This window comes from Rhinolophus sinicus, linkage group LG02, assembly GCF_036562045.2.
Source record: "Rhinolophus sinicus isolate RSC01 linkage group LG02, ASM3656204v1, whole genome shotgun sequence".
NCBI lineage: Eukaryota > Metazoa > Chordata > Mammalia > Chiroptera > Rhinolophidae > Rhinolophus > Rhinolophus sinicus.
Window position 1 is genome coordinate 84,096,774 of NC_133752.1, and position 21,136 is coordinate 84,117,909.

Consider the following 21,136-nt stretch of genomic DNA (forward strand, 5'->3'; position numbering starts at 1 on the left):
TTTTGATTATTGTAGCCCTGTAGTACAAGCTAAAGTCAAGGAGTGTGATACCTCCATTATTGTTCTTTTTTCTTAAGATTGCTTTGGCTACTCGGGGTCTTTTGTGGTTCCAAACAAATCTGATGATTTTTTGTTCTATTTCTTTAAAAAATGTCATTGGGATTTTGATGGGGATTGCATGAAATCTGTATATTGCTTTGGGTAATATGGCCATTTTAACTATGTTGATTCTTCCAATCCATGAGCACGGAATGTCTTTCCATTTCTTTGTGTCTTCTTCAATTTCTTTCAAAAATGTCTTATAGTTTTCAGCATATAGGTCCTTCACATCCTTGGTTAAGTTTATTCCTAGGTATTTTATTCTTTTTGCTGCAATTGCAAAAGGAATTGTTTTTTGTATTTCTTTTTCTGAGATTTCATTGTTAGTATATAGGAAAGCAATGGACTTTTGTACGTTGATTTTGTAGCCAGCAACTTTACTGTATTCGTTGATTGTTTCTAATAGCTTTTTGGTGGAGTCTTTAGATTTTCTATATATAGTATCATGTCATCTGCAAAGAGTGATAATTTAACTTCTTCATTCCCAATTTGGATGCCTTTTATTTCTTTCTCTTGCCTGATTGCTCTGGCAAGGACTTGCAACACTATGTTGAAAAGCAGTGGTGATAGGGGACAGCCCTGTCGTGTTCCTGAACGTAGAGCAAAGGGCTTCAGTTTTCCACTGTTAATTATGAGATTAGCTGAGGGCTTGTCATATATGGCCTTTATTATGTTAAGGTATTTTCCTTCTATACCTATTTTATTAAGTGTTTTAATTATAAATGGATGTTGTATCTTGTCAAATGCTTTTTCTGCATCAATTGATATAATCATATGATTTTTGTCCTTTATTTTGTTTATGTGATGTATCACATTGATGGATTTGCGGATGTTGAACCATCCTGTGCCCCGGGGATGAACCCCACTTGGTTGTGATGAATAATCTTTTTAATGCATTGTTGTATTCAATTTGCTAGAATTTTGTTTAGGATTTTTGCATCTGTATTCATCAGAGATATTGGTCTGTAGTTTTCTTTTTGTGTGTGATCCTTACCAGGTTTTGGTATCAGGGTAATGTTGGCCTCATAGAATGAGTTAGGGAGTACTGTCTCTTCTTCAATTTTTTGGAAGAGTTTGAGCAGGATTGGTATTAGATCCTCTTTGAAGGTTTGGTAGCATTCACTAGTGAAGCCATCTGGTCCAGGCCTTTTGCTTTTGGGAAGGTTTTGGATGACTGATTCAATTTCCTTACTGGTGATCGCTCTGTTCAGATTTTCCAGTTCTTCATGGTTCAGTCTTGGAAGGCTATATGTTTCTAAGACCTTGTCCATTTCTTCTAGGTTATTGAATTTGGTGGCATATAGTCCTTCATAGTATTATTGGATGATCCTTTGTATTTCTGTGGTGTCCGTGATAACTTCCCCTTTTTCGTTTCTGATTTTGTTAGTGTCTTCTCTCTTTTTTCGTTAGTGAGTCTAGCCAAGGGTTTGTCAATTTTGTTAATCTTTTCAAAGAACCAGCTCTTTGTCACATTAATTTTTTCTATTGTCTTTTTGTTCTCTATTTCATTTAGTTCTGCTCTAATTTTTGTTATTTCCTTTCTTCTGCTGACCTTGGGTTTCACTTGTTCTTCTTTTTCTAGTTCTTTAAGGTGTAACCTGAGGTTATTTATTTGGGATTTTTCTTGTTTCTTGAGATAGGCCTGTAATGATATAAATTTCCCTCTTAAAACTGCTTTCGCTGCATCCCAAAAATTTTAGTAGGATGTATTTTCATTGTCATTTGTTTCTATGTATGTTTTGATCTCTCCTCTAATTTCTTCTTTGACATAGTCGTTCTTTATAAGTATATTGTTTAATCTCCATGTATTTGTGTTTTTTCCTGCTTTTTGCAGTTGATATCCAATTTCAAAACCTTGTGATCAGAGAATATGCTTGGTATGATTTCAATCTTCTTAAATTTGCTGAGGCTGATTTTATGTCCCAATATATGGTCTATCCTTGAGAATGTTCCATGTACACTAGAAAAGAATGTATAGTCTGATGATTTAGGATGAAGTGCTCTATATATGTCAATTATGTCCATTTCATCAAATGTGTCATTTACGGCTGTTATTTCGTTATTTATTTTCTGTTTTGATGATAATCCATAGCTGTCAATGATGTATTTAAGTCCCCTAGTATAATTGTGTTTTGGTCATTTCTCCCTTTAGTTCTATTAGTAGTTGCTTGGTATATTTCGGTGCTCCCTGATTGGGGGCATAAATATTGATGACTGTTATGTCTTCTTGTTGTATAGTCCCCTTTACCATTATGAAGTGTCCATCTTTGTCTCTTGTTATCTTTTTCACCCTGAAGACTGTTTCATCTGATATTATTATGGCTACACCTGATTTTCTCTGGGTACCATTTGCTTGGAGTGTCAATTTCCACCCTTTCACTTTGAGTCTATGCTTGTCCTTGTAGCTGAGATGTGTCTCTTGGAGACAGCGTATGGTTGGGTTTATTGTTTGATCCAATCTGCTACTCTGTGCCTTTTTATTGGTGAGTTCAGTCCATTTACATTTAGGGTGATTATTGATATGTGAGGATTTCCTGTCATTCTATCTTTAGTTTTCTGGTAAGGCTGTGTCTCCATTGTTTCTTTGCCTTTTTGTTGTTGTCTGTTATTTCTTTGTGGTGGTATTCTGTGATGTTTCCCTCTGTTTCTTCTTTTATTACAGTATATATTTCAGTTCTGGATTTTTTTTGAATGGTTACCCTTAAGTTTATGTAAAAGAAAGTTTGATATTTAGAGTATTCCATTTTCTTCAGCATGCTTGCTTTCTCCATTCCCATATTCCGGTTCAGGCCTTTACTCTCCCCCTTTTTATGTTTTGGTTACCACAAATTGTCCCTCTTGATGGTGGTCAAATAGCCTCCTTTAGTATTTCTTGTAGTGCAGGTTGTATATTAGAAAATTCCCTCAGCTTCTGTATGTCTGGAAAGGTATGTTCTTCCTTCATATCTAAAGGATATTTTTGCTGGATATATTATTCTTGGCTCATAATTTCTCTCTTTCAATAGTTTGAATACTTGGTTCCACTCCCTCCTGGCTTGTAGAATTTCTGCTGAAAAATCTGATGATAATCTAATGGGCTTTCCTTTTAGGTTACCATCTTCTTTTCCCTGGCTGCCTTGAGGATTCTTTCTTTGTCATTGATTTTAGACAGCTTCAATACAATGTGCCTTGGAGAAGGCCTGTTGGGATTGAGGTAATTAGGTGTTCTATTTGCTTCTTGGATTCGAGGATCCAGTTCTGTCCACAAGTTTGGGAAGTTCTCATCAACAATTTGTTTGAATATATTCTCTGTTCCCTTCTCTCTTTCTTCTCCTTCTGGTATGCCCATTATTCTTATATTGCTCTTTCTGATGGAGTCAGAAAGTTCTTGTAGAGTTCTTTCATTTCTTTTAAGTCTCAAGTCTCTTTCTTCTTCCATCTGTGTAATTTCCAGGTTTCTATCTTCGATGTCACTGATTCTTTCCTCCATCTGGTCAACTCTACTACCTAAGCTGGTTATTTCATTCTTAATTTCTTCTATTGAGTTCTTAATCTCCAGAAATTCTATTTGGTTCTTTTTAAAATTTCAATCTCTTCCATAAAATGCTCATGTTGTTCTTTGATTGTGTTTCTGAGTTCATTAAACTGCCTTTCTGAGTTTTCTTTCATCTCGTTGAGTGTTTTCACAACTGAAACCTTGAATTCTCTGTCATTAAATCACAAATTTCCATATCTTTAAGTTATTTTTCTGAAGACTTTTCACTTTCTTCCTGAGCTGTCTTGTTGCCTTGGTTATTCATGGCAATTACTGATTTATTATTTCTCTTCCTAGACATCTACAGGAGTGGCTTCTGCAACAGGTTGATAGGAAGAGGTCTTTCTTTTGTTTTCCAGTACTGGTTGGTAGAATGTTTTATTTTCTCTCCGACTGCAGCCTGTTTTTTCTCTCTCACACGGTAGTGCTATGTTTTCTCTGCACTATTCCAGCTTCTCACACAATGGGGGGATTCCCTGGGAGATGGGCTTCTCCTCTGTTAATAGTTCGCCTGGGTCATAGGGCGCAGTGTCTGTGTGGGTATGCGGAGAGCTTTTGTGGTTCCAGAGCTCTTCCTGTACCAGATTCAGAGCCCGTATGTTTCAGCAGTGCTGTTTACTCCTGTAGGGATCCGCCCAGACAGGTGGGGCCAGGTGAGTTGTGAGAGGTGGCCCAGAGCTATGGCTGCGACCACCACCACAGCCGATCCTGCTTCCACAGCTCCCTCCCTTTGCCGGAACTAGTTGTGCTGCAAATCTATGTCCGTGGTCCACAGTTCTCAGAACAGAAAATGTTCTTTTGATCTGACACGGCTACTGTTCCGCTTCTAGCACCGGGCAGGTAGGGGCGGGGCGAGCTCTGGGAGGGTAGGGAGGGGGCAACTCGTCTCAGTGCCTAAGGCTTCTGTTCTCTGCTCGGCAGTGAAGACTTAAACCACCGTTTTCAGCCTTCTTCCCTCAGTCTTTTCTCCGAGGTCTATGCCGTGAGAGTTGGGTTCAGCCGTGTTATATGCTGCCCCCTCAGCTCTGTGGGCCATAAGCAGAGTCCTAGCAGTCCAAGTTCTTCCCTCTCCCGCAGCTGCGGTAGTTCCAGGATGCAGCGAGCTCGGAGCACTGAGCTAGGTCTGCGTTCTGCGTCCGCACGGCTCCGTCTCCGCACTTCTCCCTCCCACCTCCCCAGTTCGTGCCATTTGCCCACATTTAGGTGAATTCAGTAGAGGCCCTCTTCGTCTTGCCTGTCTGCTGTGCAGGGAGTCCTTTGTGGAGTTATAGTTGTTCGATTTGTTGTAAATTCCCGGGGAGCTTTACAGAGGCTCATGTCACGCCGCCATTTTTTTCCACGTGATCTGGCATATCACCTACATTTGTTGTTTCACTAAAAGCTCCCTAATGCACTAACAGAATCTTAATAAGAAAACATTCTTTAAAATCACATATACTTGTATGTACCTTTAGTCCTCACTAGCATGTTTAATTCCAAAGGTAAAATTTTCTAATACATGATTGAAAACAGTGATAGTTATTTGTAAATAAAGATATAGGTAAAGGATACATATATATCTGTCTCAATTGTGAAGTTTCTGACAAATACCATCACTGGAACAGATGCTTTGCGTCTGTTTACAAAGCATCTAGTGGTTTTCATGAAATGGTTTTCATTAAAAAGATATTTAAATCACATTAAAAAGATAGGTGATTCAAAATAGCACTCTTTATTATTATTATTTTTTTTAAATAAACCATTTTGACTTTAAAAAAAAAATTTTTTTAAAGATTTTATTGGGGAGGGAAAGACTTTATTGGGTATGTACTTCCAGGACTTTTTTCCAAGTCAAGTTGTTGTCTCTTCAGTCTTAGTTGTGGAGGGCGCAGCTCAGCTCCAGATTCAGTTGCTAGTTGCAGGGGGCATAGCCCACCATCCTTTGCGGGAGTTGAACCGGCAACCTTGTGATTGAGAGTATGCGCTCCAACCAACTGAGCCATCCGGGAGCTCAGCAGCAGCTCAGCTCAAGGTGCCGTGTTCAATCTTAGTTGCAGGGGGCAGAGCCCACCATCCCTTGCGGGACTCGAGGCGTTGAACCGGCAACCTTGTGGTTGAGAGCCCACTGGCCCATGTGGGAATCGAACCAGCAGTCTTCGGAGTTAGGAGCACGGAGCTCCAACCGCCTGAGCCACCGGGCAGCCCTCAGAATAGCACTCTTAAGAGTTGTAGACAAACAAGTACTCCCAGATAATGCATGAGAATTTATCTTTTTGAGTTCAGAGCCTTTAAAGAACACTGACAAATAAATGAATAGGAAGGCACTGCTGCTGATTTGTTCACCAGGCCATTTTCATTGAGAAATACAAACTTGCCACTTCATGGTGTTCACCACTACAGATGTTTTGTTTCTTTCCCTGAATATATAGCACGAATATGACATTTCAAAACTTTTGGGCTGAAAGATTACTAGATAGAATAGCCTTTGAAATATACTTTGTGAAATCAAGTGTTGGCACTTGATGGGCATGCACATACTTATTTTAATAGTTTAAAAAATACTGGAGTGTTTACTAAGTGCTAGCTCTAGGCCTGAGCCTAGGTGCTATGAATACCGATTGGTGTTCAAGAATTACGAGGTCCCTGCCCTCGGAAAACTTACCTATAAAAATTAGAGATGGACAAGATAATTTAAAAGAGTGATGACAACTATGAAGAACCTAATACAGTGACTGGAATTGAGTTACCATAGATAGGATGGTCAGAGGGTGTTTCTATGGAGATGACATGTAGCTGAGACCAGGAGTGATGAGAAGAAGCTAAATTTGGGGAAATATCTACAAATGGGGTAGAAAGTAAAAAGGCTCGTAGGCAAGAATAAGAGAAGGAAAATTGTTTGAAATAAAATTGGAAGAGGTAGACACAGTGCAGATCATAATAAAGCATAACGTCATGATAAAGAATTCTGGATGCACTGCATGTTTTCTTTTGTGCTCTGAGTGGTTTAGCCATTTTGTGAACTAAAGTTTAGCAAGGTAGCTCATTTTTAAAAATAAATCTCTTTCAGATCAGGTATTTGGAGCCAATCTTGCTAATCTGTGTCAGAGAGAGAATGGGACAGTGCCAAAATTTGTGAAATTATGCATTGAACATGTTGAAGAATATGGTAAGAAAATGATTTTTAAAAAAATGTTAAGCATACCAACCCATTGTTTTGCCATCAAAATCGCTAGGATTTTTATGATTTTGATGATGCCACCAAAAGTTCTGTATAGTTGTAGATGTTAAGAAAAGCATCTTGTTTGCAAAAAGCTTACATGTTTGTACCTGTTTCAAATTAAGACCTTTGCAGGCATCTTAAATGTTCAGTGCTTGTGGTTGATTAGTGTATGGTATTGTTTGAAGTTATTTGGAGTTTGCATTTGCTTAAAATGAAGGAGGTGGTGATTGTGAAACTGAGTTTATTAAGAAATAATTTGACAGTGTAGAAGATATGAAGAGATTGTTTACTTACTAAGAGAAAATTTCTTCTGTTTATAATAAAAATGAGAGAACATTTTAAAACTTGAATCAACTATAAAGTATTTAATACTTTTTGTGTCATTTACTGTAAACTGTGACTTAAATTAATTTCTATTTTGGTTAATTTTAACAGGTTTATAATATTTGTACTAGTTTTATAGAAATTAACAATATCTTGACTAATCACATTAACATATCTCTATTTCATCAAAACGTCTTATATAATTAAAATATTTGCATAATTTGTAATTTTTGCCAGTTACAGATGTCTCTGACTTTTGTCAATATGACAGACACCATGCTGCTTGCCTTTATTTGAAATGAAATAACACTTTCGATAATGTGCTATGCTAAATTGTACAGCATTGTCATTTAATAAATATTTGAATTTTTAGGCTTAATTGTGTGAATTTCAAATGGTTCTATTCCACACAAAATTAATAAACTAGCAAATTATCAATTGTTTTTATAGAACCATTATTTTAGTAGCTAGCTGCATTAAGTTTATTACAAGCACTTAATATGACAAACATTTTTAAGAGAGTGCTTTAATATGTACAAATGTACATATTATAAAATGCCTTGTCAAAAATGGGTGGGCTGATTTTATCTACTGGCTTTCTTTACTATTTGAACTATCCCCTGGTGTTTTTTGAATTTTATCTTAAATTGTTATCATTTCAAGTTTAATGAGATGTTTTACATTCTACACGATAAACAAAGTAGAATTGTTGCTATTTATTAAACAGAATTCAGAGTGAATCTCCACCCCTCTCTCTCTGCCAAGCATTTATAAAAAGCCATTTAGAGGAAAAGAGTATTTGCCCATTTGATTTAGGCTAATATTAATGAATAAGAATTCTGAAATGTGAGCATCTTTAGAAGAGGCAAACAAGTACTTTAAACATAAAAATATTATTTTTGTCTCTTAGGTTTGGATGTCGATGGGATATACAGAGTAAGTGGCAACCTTGCAGTGATCCAGAAATTACGATTTGCAGTTAATCATGGTAAGATCATATTCCCTATTGGTATATCCAAAATAATCACTCAGAACTGTTAGAATTAATTTTTTAAAATTCCTATTACTACTGTTTTTCAGATGAGAAATTAGACTTGAATGACAGTAAATGGGAAGATATTCATGTCATCACTGGAGCACTCAAAATGTTTTTTCGAGAATTACCAGAACCTCTTTTTACATTTAATCATTTTAATGATTTTGTGAATGCAATTAGTAAGTATGTAGTTCTACTCCATTTTTTTCCTAGATGTTGAAAATCCTCTGTACAGATTAAGTCACTGCTTCCTGTTTTATCTTTATTTTCAGCGTTTTCAAAGGATTATTTTACTCTAGAAATTATAAATGTGACCACCAGATGTCACTGTGTATTACCAAATATCAGGTTCCAAAATAAGTCACTGCTTTTAGTTTTATGTAAAATCTCCAATTATTGTCTTTTTTTCAGAACAAGAACCAAGACAGCGAGTTGCTGCTGTGAAGGACCTAATCAAACAGTTGCCAAAGCCAAATCAAGATACAATGCAGATCCTTTTTAGACATCTCAAAAGGTAAGAGTCTCACCACAAAAGAGAAGTAGTAATTCAGAAAAAAGTGGGGTGTAGGACCCATGGGGTGAAGCCACTCAGACCCAGGTTCAGATCTAGCTTTGCTACTTACTGTCTTTGTAACTTGAAAAAGATAGCTCCTTAGAGCCCATGTTCCTCATGGGTAAAATGGTTTGGTATAAAGAATACATTAAAGTAGGTATTACATATGAAGCAACTATATAATGCCTGGCAAGTACGTAGTAGGTGTTCAAAAATTGTTGCTAAAGTTAATTAATGTGAACATTAGATTGGTTATTAAATGAGGACTATGAAATCACCTTAAAATAAAGGCTTAATTGTTTTGTTAATAAATAGCCACCTTAAAAACTGGTTTTTTCCCTTGTGAAAGAAAGATCACTAGAATACTAAAATGATCTCAATGAGAGAGATTAAAAAAATACGAAAAACAAAGAATGAGTAAAATTGAAAGTTTAATATCTGTGCCCTAATGAAATACTTTTTCCGTCAACCTAGTGTAGTTATTGCTGAAATTATCATTATTGCTGAATTGTAACTCGTATTTAAGTCTATGTCTTATTTTAAATGCTAGGCTAACATATCACACATATAAGTTTATTAGAGTATGTGTAATTATACCTTCCAGCTGTGCTGTGTTTATCCAGAAGAAAGCTTCTCATGGCATTTGTATTTAATTCTACTTGGCTAAATGGTTTATATGTACCTTAGGAAAATGAGTGTTATTTCTCATTTCTAAATGCAAACTATTTATGGTTATAATACAATGTGAAGAATATTTTCCCTCTCTAGTTTTTATTTTCTCTTTTAATAATGCGTTTTTCCCCCTTAGAGTTATAGAAAATGGAGAAAAAAACCGAATGACCTATCAGAGTGTAGCAATTGTTTTTGGTCCCACTCTGTTAAAGCCAGAGAAAGAAACTGGTAATATCGCAGTTCATACTGTCTACCAAAACCAGATTGTAGAATTAATTCTTCTGGAAATAAATTCCATCTTTGGACGTTGATTTCTTATTGAAGACAACCTGTGGAGTAGAAGCCGAATTCCATCAGATTTCAAATCCTTATACATGATGTATTTTATTTTTGGACCAAGCAGTGACTCTTTGATTTTGCACTTTTTTGAGGGGTCAGAAGGGAATGGGAGAGTCAAGATGTGTGTTGGGCCCTCACGTTTGCTGCTTTGTTGCAAGTTGATGTACCTGTGTCTAATTTTGAATTAATTTTATCCGGAATGTTTGCATTTCATACTCTGAATTTCAGTAAAAATCAAAACTTGCAATTTAACCAGTCATATACACTGGATGATTTGGTAAGAAAATTACATTTTTTTTTTTTTCCTCAAACTGGATAACGTAGAATTTCTTCTCATGATTTGTTAGGTTCATCACTTGATAGAACAATACTTACTATCAGTTATTTTGAAAACACTCTTGGGCATTTTAAACAAAATGAAGTATATCCATTTTGAAACCTGTGTATATCTTTGTCAGGGTTTCTGCATGCAGTGCAGTCTAAGTGCTAAGATTTCATTATAACTCAGATATAATTTCCTGATGGAGGCTGGCTGTCTTGTACCATGCCGCGCAGCATCCTTATTGGATATATTAGTTGCTTATTTGGGCAGCACACTAATATTACTTAAAACACTGTGATATACTGGAGTTTAATTTAGCATAGGTCAGTTCAGGGTATTTTTGGGCTGTCTGTGCTACACTGATTTAGCTAACAATCCTAATTATATCTAGTGCCATACTGAGTTCTTGGTATGACCCTGTGGAAACAGATGTTATTTTATGTAAATACAGGCTGAAGACTTAATGTCTTTCAGCTTATGTATATAATTGTGTTGTATAGCCTCAGAGTACATTCTAACCCTACATTTCTAATCATGATATTGGTCATCTTTTCCGTGAATATTAGGTTTCCTCCTGAAATAGGTCGTTATTTGAGAAAGTTAACTGTGTGCACTTTTAGATTTTAATTACATTTACAGGCAAATCACTGTAATGCAACTGGTACTGGAAAAATACTGAATAGACTTGCTAAATGGTAAATGCACTACAAGAGGAGCCTTTTAGATTATTTAATATGTACAGAATACATTAGAAAAATTTATTACAGAATTCTAACTCTGCAGTATGAATAGTGGAAACCCATATGTAAATTAGATGGATGTCAGATGGAAAATGACATTGCTAAATTTAAGAATTTCTTTTTACATTACTAATGTAGATTGATTTGTATAATAAAGCAGGATTTGGAAGGTTTTGTTATAGAGAGCATGGTCTGTTGAAGATTTTTTAAAATGTATTTTTCTAGATTAACTGCTGTATATGAAATGTCTAATCTGAATAAAGAAAACTAAGAGGTTTAGAGAATTTTCCATTTGAAATGTGCATTTGGGTTTTAATTTTTTTGTTTTTGTATTTACTGGCATACTCTTATACCTCATTTAAAAAAAACTGAATCTAATATTTTCTGTGGCAAATATATTTTTCTCATTTCACACCTTTTCTACTCCCCGCCATTTCAGTACCTCCTTCACCTCTCCCTTTCTGTTTCTTCATCAGTATTTGAAAGTGAAATGATTTGTACCAAGACTCTTTTTTCATAGAATTGCATTTATAATTTACAGATTGCTTTCCTTGGGAACAAATATTTTTTGTATAATCTGTCTAAAAACCTCTCACTTGAGTTTAGTGGTAAAACTATTGTTTGTTGTTGTGATCTTGTTAAATTGATGACAAACCAAGCTACTTGATAGCTATGGGAGAGCAGATTGTTTTGGGCAGGGAGAAAAAGCCCCCAAATGAGAATGTTTATATTTGCCTAAAGATATCCTTAATATTACAATATGCTTTAGTGATTGTGTGCCAGGAAAACAATTAGACTCATATCAGTGATGTTTTCTCTTGGTAGTTATGGACATATCAAAGATTAATATTGTCCTGTGTTTCTTGTTTCAAAGTACATATGTGTGTGTGAAGTCTTAAATGTTTTATTAGTCTACAGCTAATCAGTTTATTGTAATACTGTATGTACAGTGAGATCAGTGTCTTGTGTTTTTCATCCTTTGTGAATTAAAATTTCTCACTTGTTTTTTTTTTGTAGTAACAGAACCAGTAATATTTTCCTGTCTCAACAGCTTGAGTTTTTAGGCTGAATATATTAAAGGCTGAAATAAATTGTCAGTGGCATTTCATTTACTAAATTTACTTCAGCATGTCATTCAAAAAAAAGTAGTTGGAAATTGAAAGAAAAAATATATTTAAATATGTCATTACATTTCAATTAGAAGAAAAACACTTATCTTAAATTTTATAGCAGTAAGAAATTTTACCTTTACTCTGGAAAAAGTTAAATATGAAATGTCTCTGAAAAAATGTTACCTTTCAGATAGAGGCAAATCTATAGATTTTTTTTCTTATGTGAAAAGTGCAATGGAATAATTGAGCCATACTTCAGGCTTAGGCAGATGTGTTATATACACACATACATGTGTATGTAAGTGTGTGTGTGTGTGCGTGTGTGTGTGCGTGCGCGTGCATGCATGTGTGCGTGTGCCATTGCTTATATACAAATGAAAATTCATCAATAATAGTAAGGATAGAGACCTGGAGACTTTTATACTATTTTAGTTTCATCCCGTGTTTTTTTTGTAAGCCTATAATATTAGATATTAGATAGCAGTGAGAGGGGAAAAAATACTATTCCATAATTATGCCAAGAAGATTTTTTCCAGCTCATGGGAGAGGCTTCTAATTAAATACTTAAAGTAAACATGTAGTTTCCCATGACACTAATTTCTGCAACATCTTTAGGCATTTAAAACACACAGAGGAGCCTACCACATGTCATTTTAGTGAAGAAAAAATAAAAATAGGCAAATGGCCGTCACGCTCTTACTGGTCTAATAAAAGTCAAATGCTCAAATATTGCATCTAAATAGAGAATTGAAAATGGGTAGAAAATAAGATTTTATGGAGTTTACTAGCCTCTGAACTCCAGCCATCAGCTCTCGTGATCCTCTTTTATAGAAGGCACTTCTCTGGTGCAAGGCTAGAGAAGGTGTTAAATAAGAACTTGAGTCTGTATGTTACAATCCTGGAGTGGGCACAGTTTTAGTTTTTTTAAAACAGTATTCCGATATAGCTAATATAGTCCTGTTAAATGCAGCTTTAGTTTGAAACAAACAAACAAACAAAATGCAAAGTATGCTGCAAAACAAAATCAACAGTATTACAATAATGGTGTATTAGATTCTATTGGAAATTCAAAAGCTGTAAACCCAGGCCAAGCAGAGTCAGACTTTGTATTCTAGAGAAGGGGGAAGTACAGAATGCCTAATGAGACATTCTGTAACTACTAAAGACAAGGCAGTTCTCCTGGAGAATCTCAATTAGTCTTCTCAACTGAAGTTTTGTGGACCAATGATGGCTGTAAATATATTCAGCTGGGTTGAGCTTTTACAAATTAGCCTTATGTGAATATGGCACTTAAATGAACTCTTTCATTTCCTTCATTGCTTCCCTTCTCCCACAGGAAAAAAAAGGAAAGAAAAAAGCACTCTCATGGCACTCTCATAAACAGAGCACTTGTAGAACAAGGTAACCGTTTAACAAACCACTACAATACGGGTTTAGAAAAGTCTGGGTGCTCACTTTTTCTAATCAACCGTCCCCTCCCTTTATTTTACTTCCTCTCTTGATGTTTTCAGAAAAGTTTTTGGTTAAGATTTTTAATTATTAATGCTGGTTGCTATATCTTTCACATAGTTCTATAGTTGTGGCTCACACTGTAAGCAGCATTGAAACCTGTAATGTAAGGCACCTTGTAAAGTTGGTGAAATCCATAGTGACATCAGAATGACAAATTGATGCTGTAGCAGCTCTTCTCAGAGGGGGTTTTTGCAGAGGGGAAATGAGAACCACTATGAGGTCATGGTAGAGTACCCACTGGAGATTCAGCATAGCACTCAAGGACTCCTTTTTCCTCCTGAGCATTTTGAGAGATGGTTTCTATTTAGGCAAGAGAAATGGGAATCTTAGACACTCAAGTATAACTGGTCTCATTGATGTGTAAAGCAAGACAGGACCAGTAGGGACCCTCACACTCACAGTTTGGTTTGATGGAGGCCCAGAATGATTGTGAATGCCTAAGGCCATATGTCCAGTTAGTGACACAGATGATAAGCTTAAGGCTGAAAGGAAGAAATACCTTGATTAGTTCCATTATTTCTATTTAAAGTTTGTGATCACTATTCTGTCGTGTTCAAAGAATATCATTTAAGGAAGACACAAGTAATTTGTCTACCTTTTGTGTGCCACTCTTTTCAAGCTAAGTTAATTTTTATTTATGTGGCATATTGAAACTTATTTTCTTTTATATATTATGTGCATCTATTAGGAATACAGAGGTTGGCAGTGGGTAGCTATTGCTTTCTGCTGGTCTTTCCTAGTTCTAGTTGATAGATAGCAATCCAGCGTTCCTCTCCCTCTCTGGCAAATAATCAGACTTTAGTGGTTCTTTTTCCACCCACTGACATTCCTAGGCAGTCCATTGCATGTTCATCTCTGTTTAGTGTGGATATCTGCTTTAACTGGTGTTCTAGAACTGTGCTGTCCAGCAGCCTTTTGGCAATTTAATTTTCATTAAAGTTGAATAAAACTTAAAAATTGTCACAGCAGCCACATTTGAAGTGTTCAGTAGTGACATGGAGTTGATGGCCACTGTGGATAGTGCAGCTATAGAAGGTTGCCATCCTCACAGAAAATTCAGCTGGGCAGTACTGTTCCAGAAGGTTGATTGTGAGGAATAAGCAATTGCAAAATGCAAATTTTTTTTCAAAAAAGACATGAATGACCTAAAAAACCTTACATATTATTTCATAGTTTTCTGTAATGCTTGTCGCGTAAGTATAGGACTCTGAAAGAATTTACAAGCAAGGAGAGAGACACATTTTTATAACAGATCTGCCAAACTTTGAATATTAGTCCTACCATGTGTTCTCATTGGGGGCTAGAAGGGTGGTAAATGTGATTTGACTTCAAATACCACTCCATCAAAAATCAGTTCGAAACTGTGGCTTTAAAAAAGCTTCAGTTGACACTATTCTCTGGGAAATTTAGAACGTTGTACTATGCGATAACATTTCTGAGATGTATGTCACAATACTCTTACATTTTAGGAATTTTCACTTTGGTGAGAAAGATTTTCTGAAATCTTACTTTAGACATTGTGTCTAAACAATTAATGAAAGAAATGATTCTTATTAGAGCTTTCTTTTGAGGTCTAAGCTACTTCACCTGTATTTACTCCTGATTTTTAATAATGCCCTATAGGAAGTAATAGAGCTCTTGAACCTACATACAAAATTTCTTCTTAAATGGAAACTGAAATCGAGCGACAGATACAGGGAAATTGTTGGTAGTCTCAAAGCACATCACTAGGTCTGCACACGATTTCACCAGCTACTTGCTAAAGTATGGACAGGAACATGGTATACAGATCCCATAGACTAGATGATTAGCTGTTTTCTTTTTAAATCAAAATGATTGTTTATTTTAAGGGTCCCAGGCCAAATTCTTTCAGAGCTGGTACTTCTGTGCATACTTGACACGTACAGTGCTCTAGTTGAAGAAGATGCTACTCATGTATTTTCAACCCTGTTGTAAAGGCTTTCTATTAATATCTAATCTTAAGATTTCTAGGTAGGGAGCCCAGTAGTTTGTTAGGTACTCTAACTAACCCAACCCCTAGACAAAATGCTTCAGTTCAGACTTAAATCATAGGGTAAAGAAGCTTTGCCATCTAGTAAAACTAACATTCTTCTCCCATATTCTCACTAAGGAGTACATTGAAACATGAAATGCTTCTTTCTGTGTCATTTCTTCATCTGTTTTCCCTTTATCTTCCGTGTCAGCAGTTCGTGTTTGCTTTAGAAAATCAGATGAGTGGCTAGTCACAGACTGTATTGGGACTTACTGAGGCCCTTGTTTCCAGAGTGTCCATGTTTCTAGGAGAGTGTGGACTTCAAGAGGAATCAAAGGCCTGTGGGAAGCCTCCACAGCCCTGTTGAGAGGGAAACTAAATCTTTTATAAGGGGGAATCCCAATATCTTTGGATGACAGTTGTGACTGTGAGGTTCCCTGAATTCAGCCCTTTATGTAAGGGAAACAGATATGATGTGATGCTTCTGACATCTGGCTACATCTTAAGGCCGCCCTCTCTGATTATGTCCCTGACTCTTGACCTGTTATATTAGCCAGATTGATTGCCTGAGCATTGCTAGTAACATTGACTGAACCTTCTTACCCATCTTAACACTCTCATAAGTGCCTATAGCATATTCAATTGGTGTTAATGGTTCCACAAAGCCAACATCAGATAATACGAAATTGCTGTTTTAAATAATAGGTAGTACCGAAACATCTGCATAAAAGGTTGGAAAGAGAGTTTAATATAAACAATCTACTAAGATCCCATTTATTCAACAAATTCAGTGAATTTGTTTGAGATGTTTAAGCATGGTGGTAACCTCTGGGGATACAAAACAAAGGTAAGCAAAACAATCTCTGCACTCATGTTTATAGTCTTAAGATTGGTAATATGACAAATGGTCTGTATTTAATTCTATACACCTATATTGAGTAGGTGACATACACCTATATTGAGTAGGTGAAATCAACATGGTCAGTTTTAGAAGTTTTATTCGTGTACCTTTCAAGTCAGCTACTAGTGTACTCAGGCCAGTCTACAGAGATTTAGCTAAGATTTACTGCTACATAATTGGGTAGCATGTATTGAGAATGACATTATTCTTGAGTACTTGTTGAGTTGAAGTAAGGCAAGTTGGTCAAATAAATACAAGAAATGTTGAAAGCGTTGATGAAGCATAAATTCAATTGATAAGGCCTAGTTTTAAACAGAAGATGGATCATCCTAGCATGAAACAATAAAATGTGAAATGGGACATTTACAACTAAATTGTCAGAAAAGAATGTATTTAACAACAGTTGTAATGGTCACACAAGTAATCCACATCATACTTCCCATATTAAAATTAAATGTATGGAGGATTCTGGGAAGATGGTAGAAACAGCATAGTTTTTCAATTTCCACACTAAAACAACAATATAATGCCACTGAGAGTAAATAGGTAACAGATATCCTCACAACCTCCAGAATACGAGCAGGTCAGGACAAAGCACCAACAGCTCCAAGATCTGCAATGATATTGGTATCTGTGTGAGAGAGAGGCAAGAAAGAAACAATAGGGTAACATCTGATAGACTCAGAACAAAAGAACCACAATATAACCACAAGGACTGAAGGGGCTGAAACACTAGCTCCTAGGAATTCTTAAAACGAACTTGCCAGAGCTCCCTTCCAGGACAAGACCTCACACTGGAGAAAAGTTGCTGAGAGGAATCAAAATTGGACAGGATAAGGACAATAGACAAAAGAGATTGTCTAAATAGAAGTGGGGAACGGAAGTTAGAGCCAAGAAATCCCAGAAGTCAAGCTGCCATATTTTTTAACACAATGCAAAAACAACACAAGAATGAATCTGTGAAGTTAACAAAGTTTTCCTGAATCCTATCTTATTCCAAAAGTTCAGGAAAATTAATTTCACATAAAAATGAGCAAAATAATAGTATCAAGGCCAAATTCCATATAAAATTGTAAGAAAAAATAATAAGGAGCAGAGTAACACCCGTATGGAAATTGGAAGCATGCCAGAAAAACATGCCCACAAAAGAAAACTATATTCCAAAAACTGAGCTCAAGGTCTGTAAGAAATGATGTAAGACATGAAAGAACATGAATTATTAGACATAAGATGGCAAAACTCAGGAAAGAGTGTTGAAATTAGAAAATATTTCAGAATGTAAGTAGAAACATAAGAGCAAATAGATAATGCCTTAAAAGAAACAAAGTATAAAAGAAAAATTTTAAATCATAAATGAAAGATTTAAAGAAATATTTTTTTAAAAGATTAAAAGTGACATTGAAGATAGGCAAAAAAGATCAAACAGGATTAATAGTTCATAAACCAAGGTAAGCAAAAGACATTAAAACTATTTCAATAATACTTTCCTGAAATTAGAAAAGAAATTGAAATTTTGTATTGAAATAACACATGAAATAACTAACATTGACCTAAAGTGACCAATATCAAGACATAGCCCAGTGAAATTACTGAACTGTAAAGAAAAAGAAATCTTTTGGGCATCTGTTGTAAAAGCACATGTGATTTGTAAGGGAAAATATTAAATTATCGGAATTTTCAACAGCAACATGTTACACCAGATGAAAATGGAGCAATATATTTAAGATTCTCAAGGAAAGTTAGTCAAGGATTTTCTGTCCAATGAAACTGACTTGCAAGTATAAAAGGCACATTTTGTTTAAGCATGGTGTGTATTTAATTTTATACACCTATATTGAGTAGGTGATATACACCTATATTGAGTAGGTGAACTCAACACAAATGTTATCAGCATTTACGAATTCAAAAAATGCTTTCCATGATCACATCTTTAAGAATCTATTACAGAATGGGTTTCAGATTACTAAAATGTCTTAGAGACATCAACATCAGGACTGCATTAAATATTTAATTGTGTATAAAAATAAGACTAAATGAGGGCTAAAAGGGAGACTATATAGTCCTTAATGACCACATATAACCTTACAAATAAAGTTTAGTACAAATTTTACAATGAAAGAATGGGGAGAACATGCAAAACATTTAATGTTTTCAGCAACCATATTGGTATTATTCTGATTGTTGTGTATGTAATAGGAAATTAAACAAATGGATACTCTGGGATGTGCTATCCCCTGAGCCCTTGAGAATCCGGATTCTCATAATGGAAGAGAGGAGTCACAGTTATAATAAGTAAATACTCTGTAGTCTTAATTTGAATTGGGAGTATCAATATGAAGTCATGGGATGGTTTATTTACACATACATACGTGTACTCTATTATAAATTGTCCACTGAAAACACCTAGAAAAATGACCAACCCAGGGAGCATCTCTAGCACCTAAATTATGACCTTGAAATATAATTTCTTATTAAAAGAAATGAAGCTTTTTAGAGATGTGGCTGATTCCATCTTGTACTTCAGAAATATACAAGATGACCCTGGAAGATCTTGTCATAGCAGATAGCAAGGAAGCCATCAGCTAGCTATTACTAGGATCTTGTCAAAAGGATGAGGCAACTTGAAGAAGATTCCACTGGCCAAAGAGGATAGCATGAGTTTCAATAATGAGAATGATTGCAGTGAATTGAAATCCATTAATATGTTTTAACCCATGAATTCATAATGATACTGAATTATCTTCTTGAAAACTGGTAAATAAAGAGAAAGAAGCATTTATCCTGTCTTTTCTGCATGCACTTGACCACTGGGTAACTGCAATGGCAGATGAGGGTAAGCATCTCTATGTAGAAGTATTCCAACTAGTAATTGAAAAAGAAATGATATAATACCACCCATTTTATGCCCTCCATTGAGTTAGTAAATATAAGTATTAGGCATCAATAGCTACTAACATCATAAAAAGAAATGACTAGACACTGCATGCCTCCTGATGAAAGAACACAAGACCTCTTAATATAGTCTTTGTCAAAGGAATTGAGCCTTGAATCTGAATCAGGCTCTGCATCCAACTTCCAATTTTCAGGAAATACAGAGAATTATATCAGGAATATGAAATAAAATCCAGACTGAGAAACCAGGTCAGAGGGCCTGAATTCTCCAGCAAATAGCTTTATATGCAAAAGAAAGGGATGATGCAGGACCCTATGGATTTTCATACATTTTTAAAAATTGAGATGTGAGCATCATTAAAAAAGACAGTAGTAACGTGTAAGTTCTTTATTTTGTAACATTTTACTATTATTATTTTTTACATGTTCTTAAGGTTATGTTTTTATCTATGTAGTGGAAATACTATATAATGGTGTACTTGACTAATCTTTTCCCAATTCCACATTGAGTGACATCATGGTAATTTGAAGGTGGCCATGTGATATTTAAACCAAATCAATGATTGATTTGTCTAGGCTTACGAATGCGATGGAAAGAATATTAATACAGATTAAATTTAAAAATGTGTCTATAGCCATTACATTGTGAATAACAAAAAAGTTAAGGAAATATTCCTCCAGGATTAAAAAAACACAAAAAAAGCTATTATCTAACTCAGCAAAGCAGTCAGATACGTCATTGACAAATGAGAGTTCTTACATACATGTTTAATTGTTCACTTTTGTCTTATTAATGTAAATGAAAATATCAGCTGACATTCATATCAAATTACACTCATTCATCAGTTGCAATTGTAGGACAGCTGCAGGAGTTTGGCAAAAAAGCATTCTTTGAGAATAATTTGATTATGTGGAATTTGCAATAGAGTATTGTATATTATTTATATCAGTAAAATTTACAATAAACGTGTGTGTGTGTTTTGTGCCAGTTTCTAAACATTTACCAGTATACCTCTGGAAGTGTGGTAAGGTAAGTATAATAAATGGTAATTGTTTTTATTGTTAGTGTTATGTATGGCAATAACAGAATGACAGGTTCCTGAGAGAGGATGATTGTTTGGCAGGAAGCTAAACTCATCAACATGGCTTAAATTAAATTTCCAAGGCAATGACAAGAAAGCCCACATGTAACCGCTGAATTGAAAGTAAGAAGTATAAAAATGTGAGATTTCAAGTGTACAATGAGAGGCAAAGGAGGAAGAAAAGGAAACTGGTATACTTGCATAGGAAGCCCTCTGATGAACACAGATCCAAAGGATGAACTAAAACTGACTTTGTGGAGCATATGATCAAAATGATCATACAACAGTACAAGTTTATAAAAATATTAGAAGATTTAAATTCCCAATGAACTTTAAGAACATTCTAGTTAACAAAAAGTGCCTTTTAAGCTATATGCAGATCAAGAAGTACAAAAAAGGCTTCCATCTCCAGCAAGCAGCATAATCTTCGAATAGGGACATATAAAATAAATAATGTAAAGATGTAATAATAGCACCAAGAAAAGCCATGAAAAGAAATGGAGTTTTAAATAACTCCCCAGGACCAGACCAACCACATCCCAGTATTCTCCTGCTTCTTCAAGAACTTGTAGATGGAATCCAGGAACATATGTCAGTGATGTCTGATAGACAATAGAAAATATATTCAGAAATCTCAAAATGGACATTCCCCCTCAGGTTAAGAAAAAATACAGACTGGTCGAGGAAAGGAATGCTGTAAATACAATCCTGGATTCAGCAATAGCTTTGCAGATAATGTAGACCTGGGAATATTAAGCGATATAGCTTAATACTCTGCGTGTGTTGTTTCTGGTGTCTCTTGGGAGGAGCTCCCATGCAGGCCAATATCAGCCTTGCCTGTGACTG

The 21,136-nt window shown here is 35.4% G+C and overlaps 1 protein-coding gene across 5 annotated transcripts in view; it reads left to right on the forward strand.

The window, feature by feature from the left end:
* The window catches only part of ARHGAP12 (Rho GTPase activating protein 12), a 114,307-nt gene extending 102,501 nt beyond the window's left edge, over positions 1–11,806 (forward strand). For all 5 annotated transcript variants that reach the window (XM_019731496.2, XM_019731493.2, XM_019731495.2 and 2 more), the window contains 5 exons: positions 6,660–6,758; positions 8,047–8,124; positions 8,217–8,351; positions 8,584–8,686; positions 9,534–11,806. In XM_019731496.2, coding sequence (XP_019587055.2) covers positions 6,660–6,758; positions 8,047–8,124; positions 8,217–8,351; positions 8,584–8,686; positions 9,534–9,708 — 590 coding nt within the window. In that variant the 3' untranslated portion in view covers positions 9,709–11,806. The remainder of the gene's footprint in view (positions 1–6,659; positions 6,759–8,046; positions 8,125–8,216; positions 8,352–8,583; positions 8,687–9,533) is intronic.
* The last annotated feature ends 9,330 nt before the right edge of the window (positions 11,807–21,136 follow it).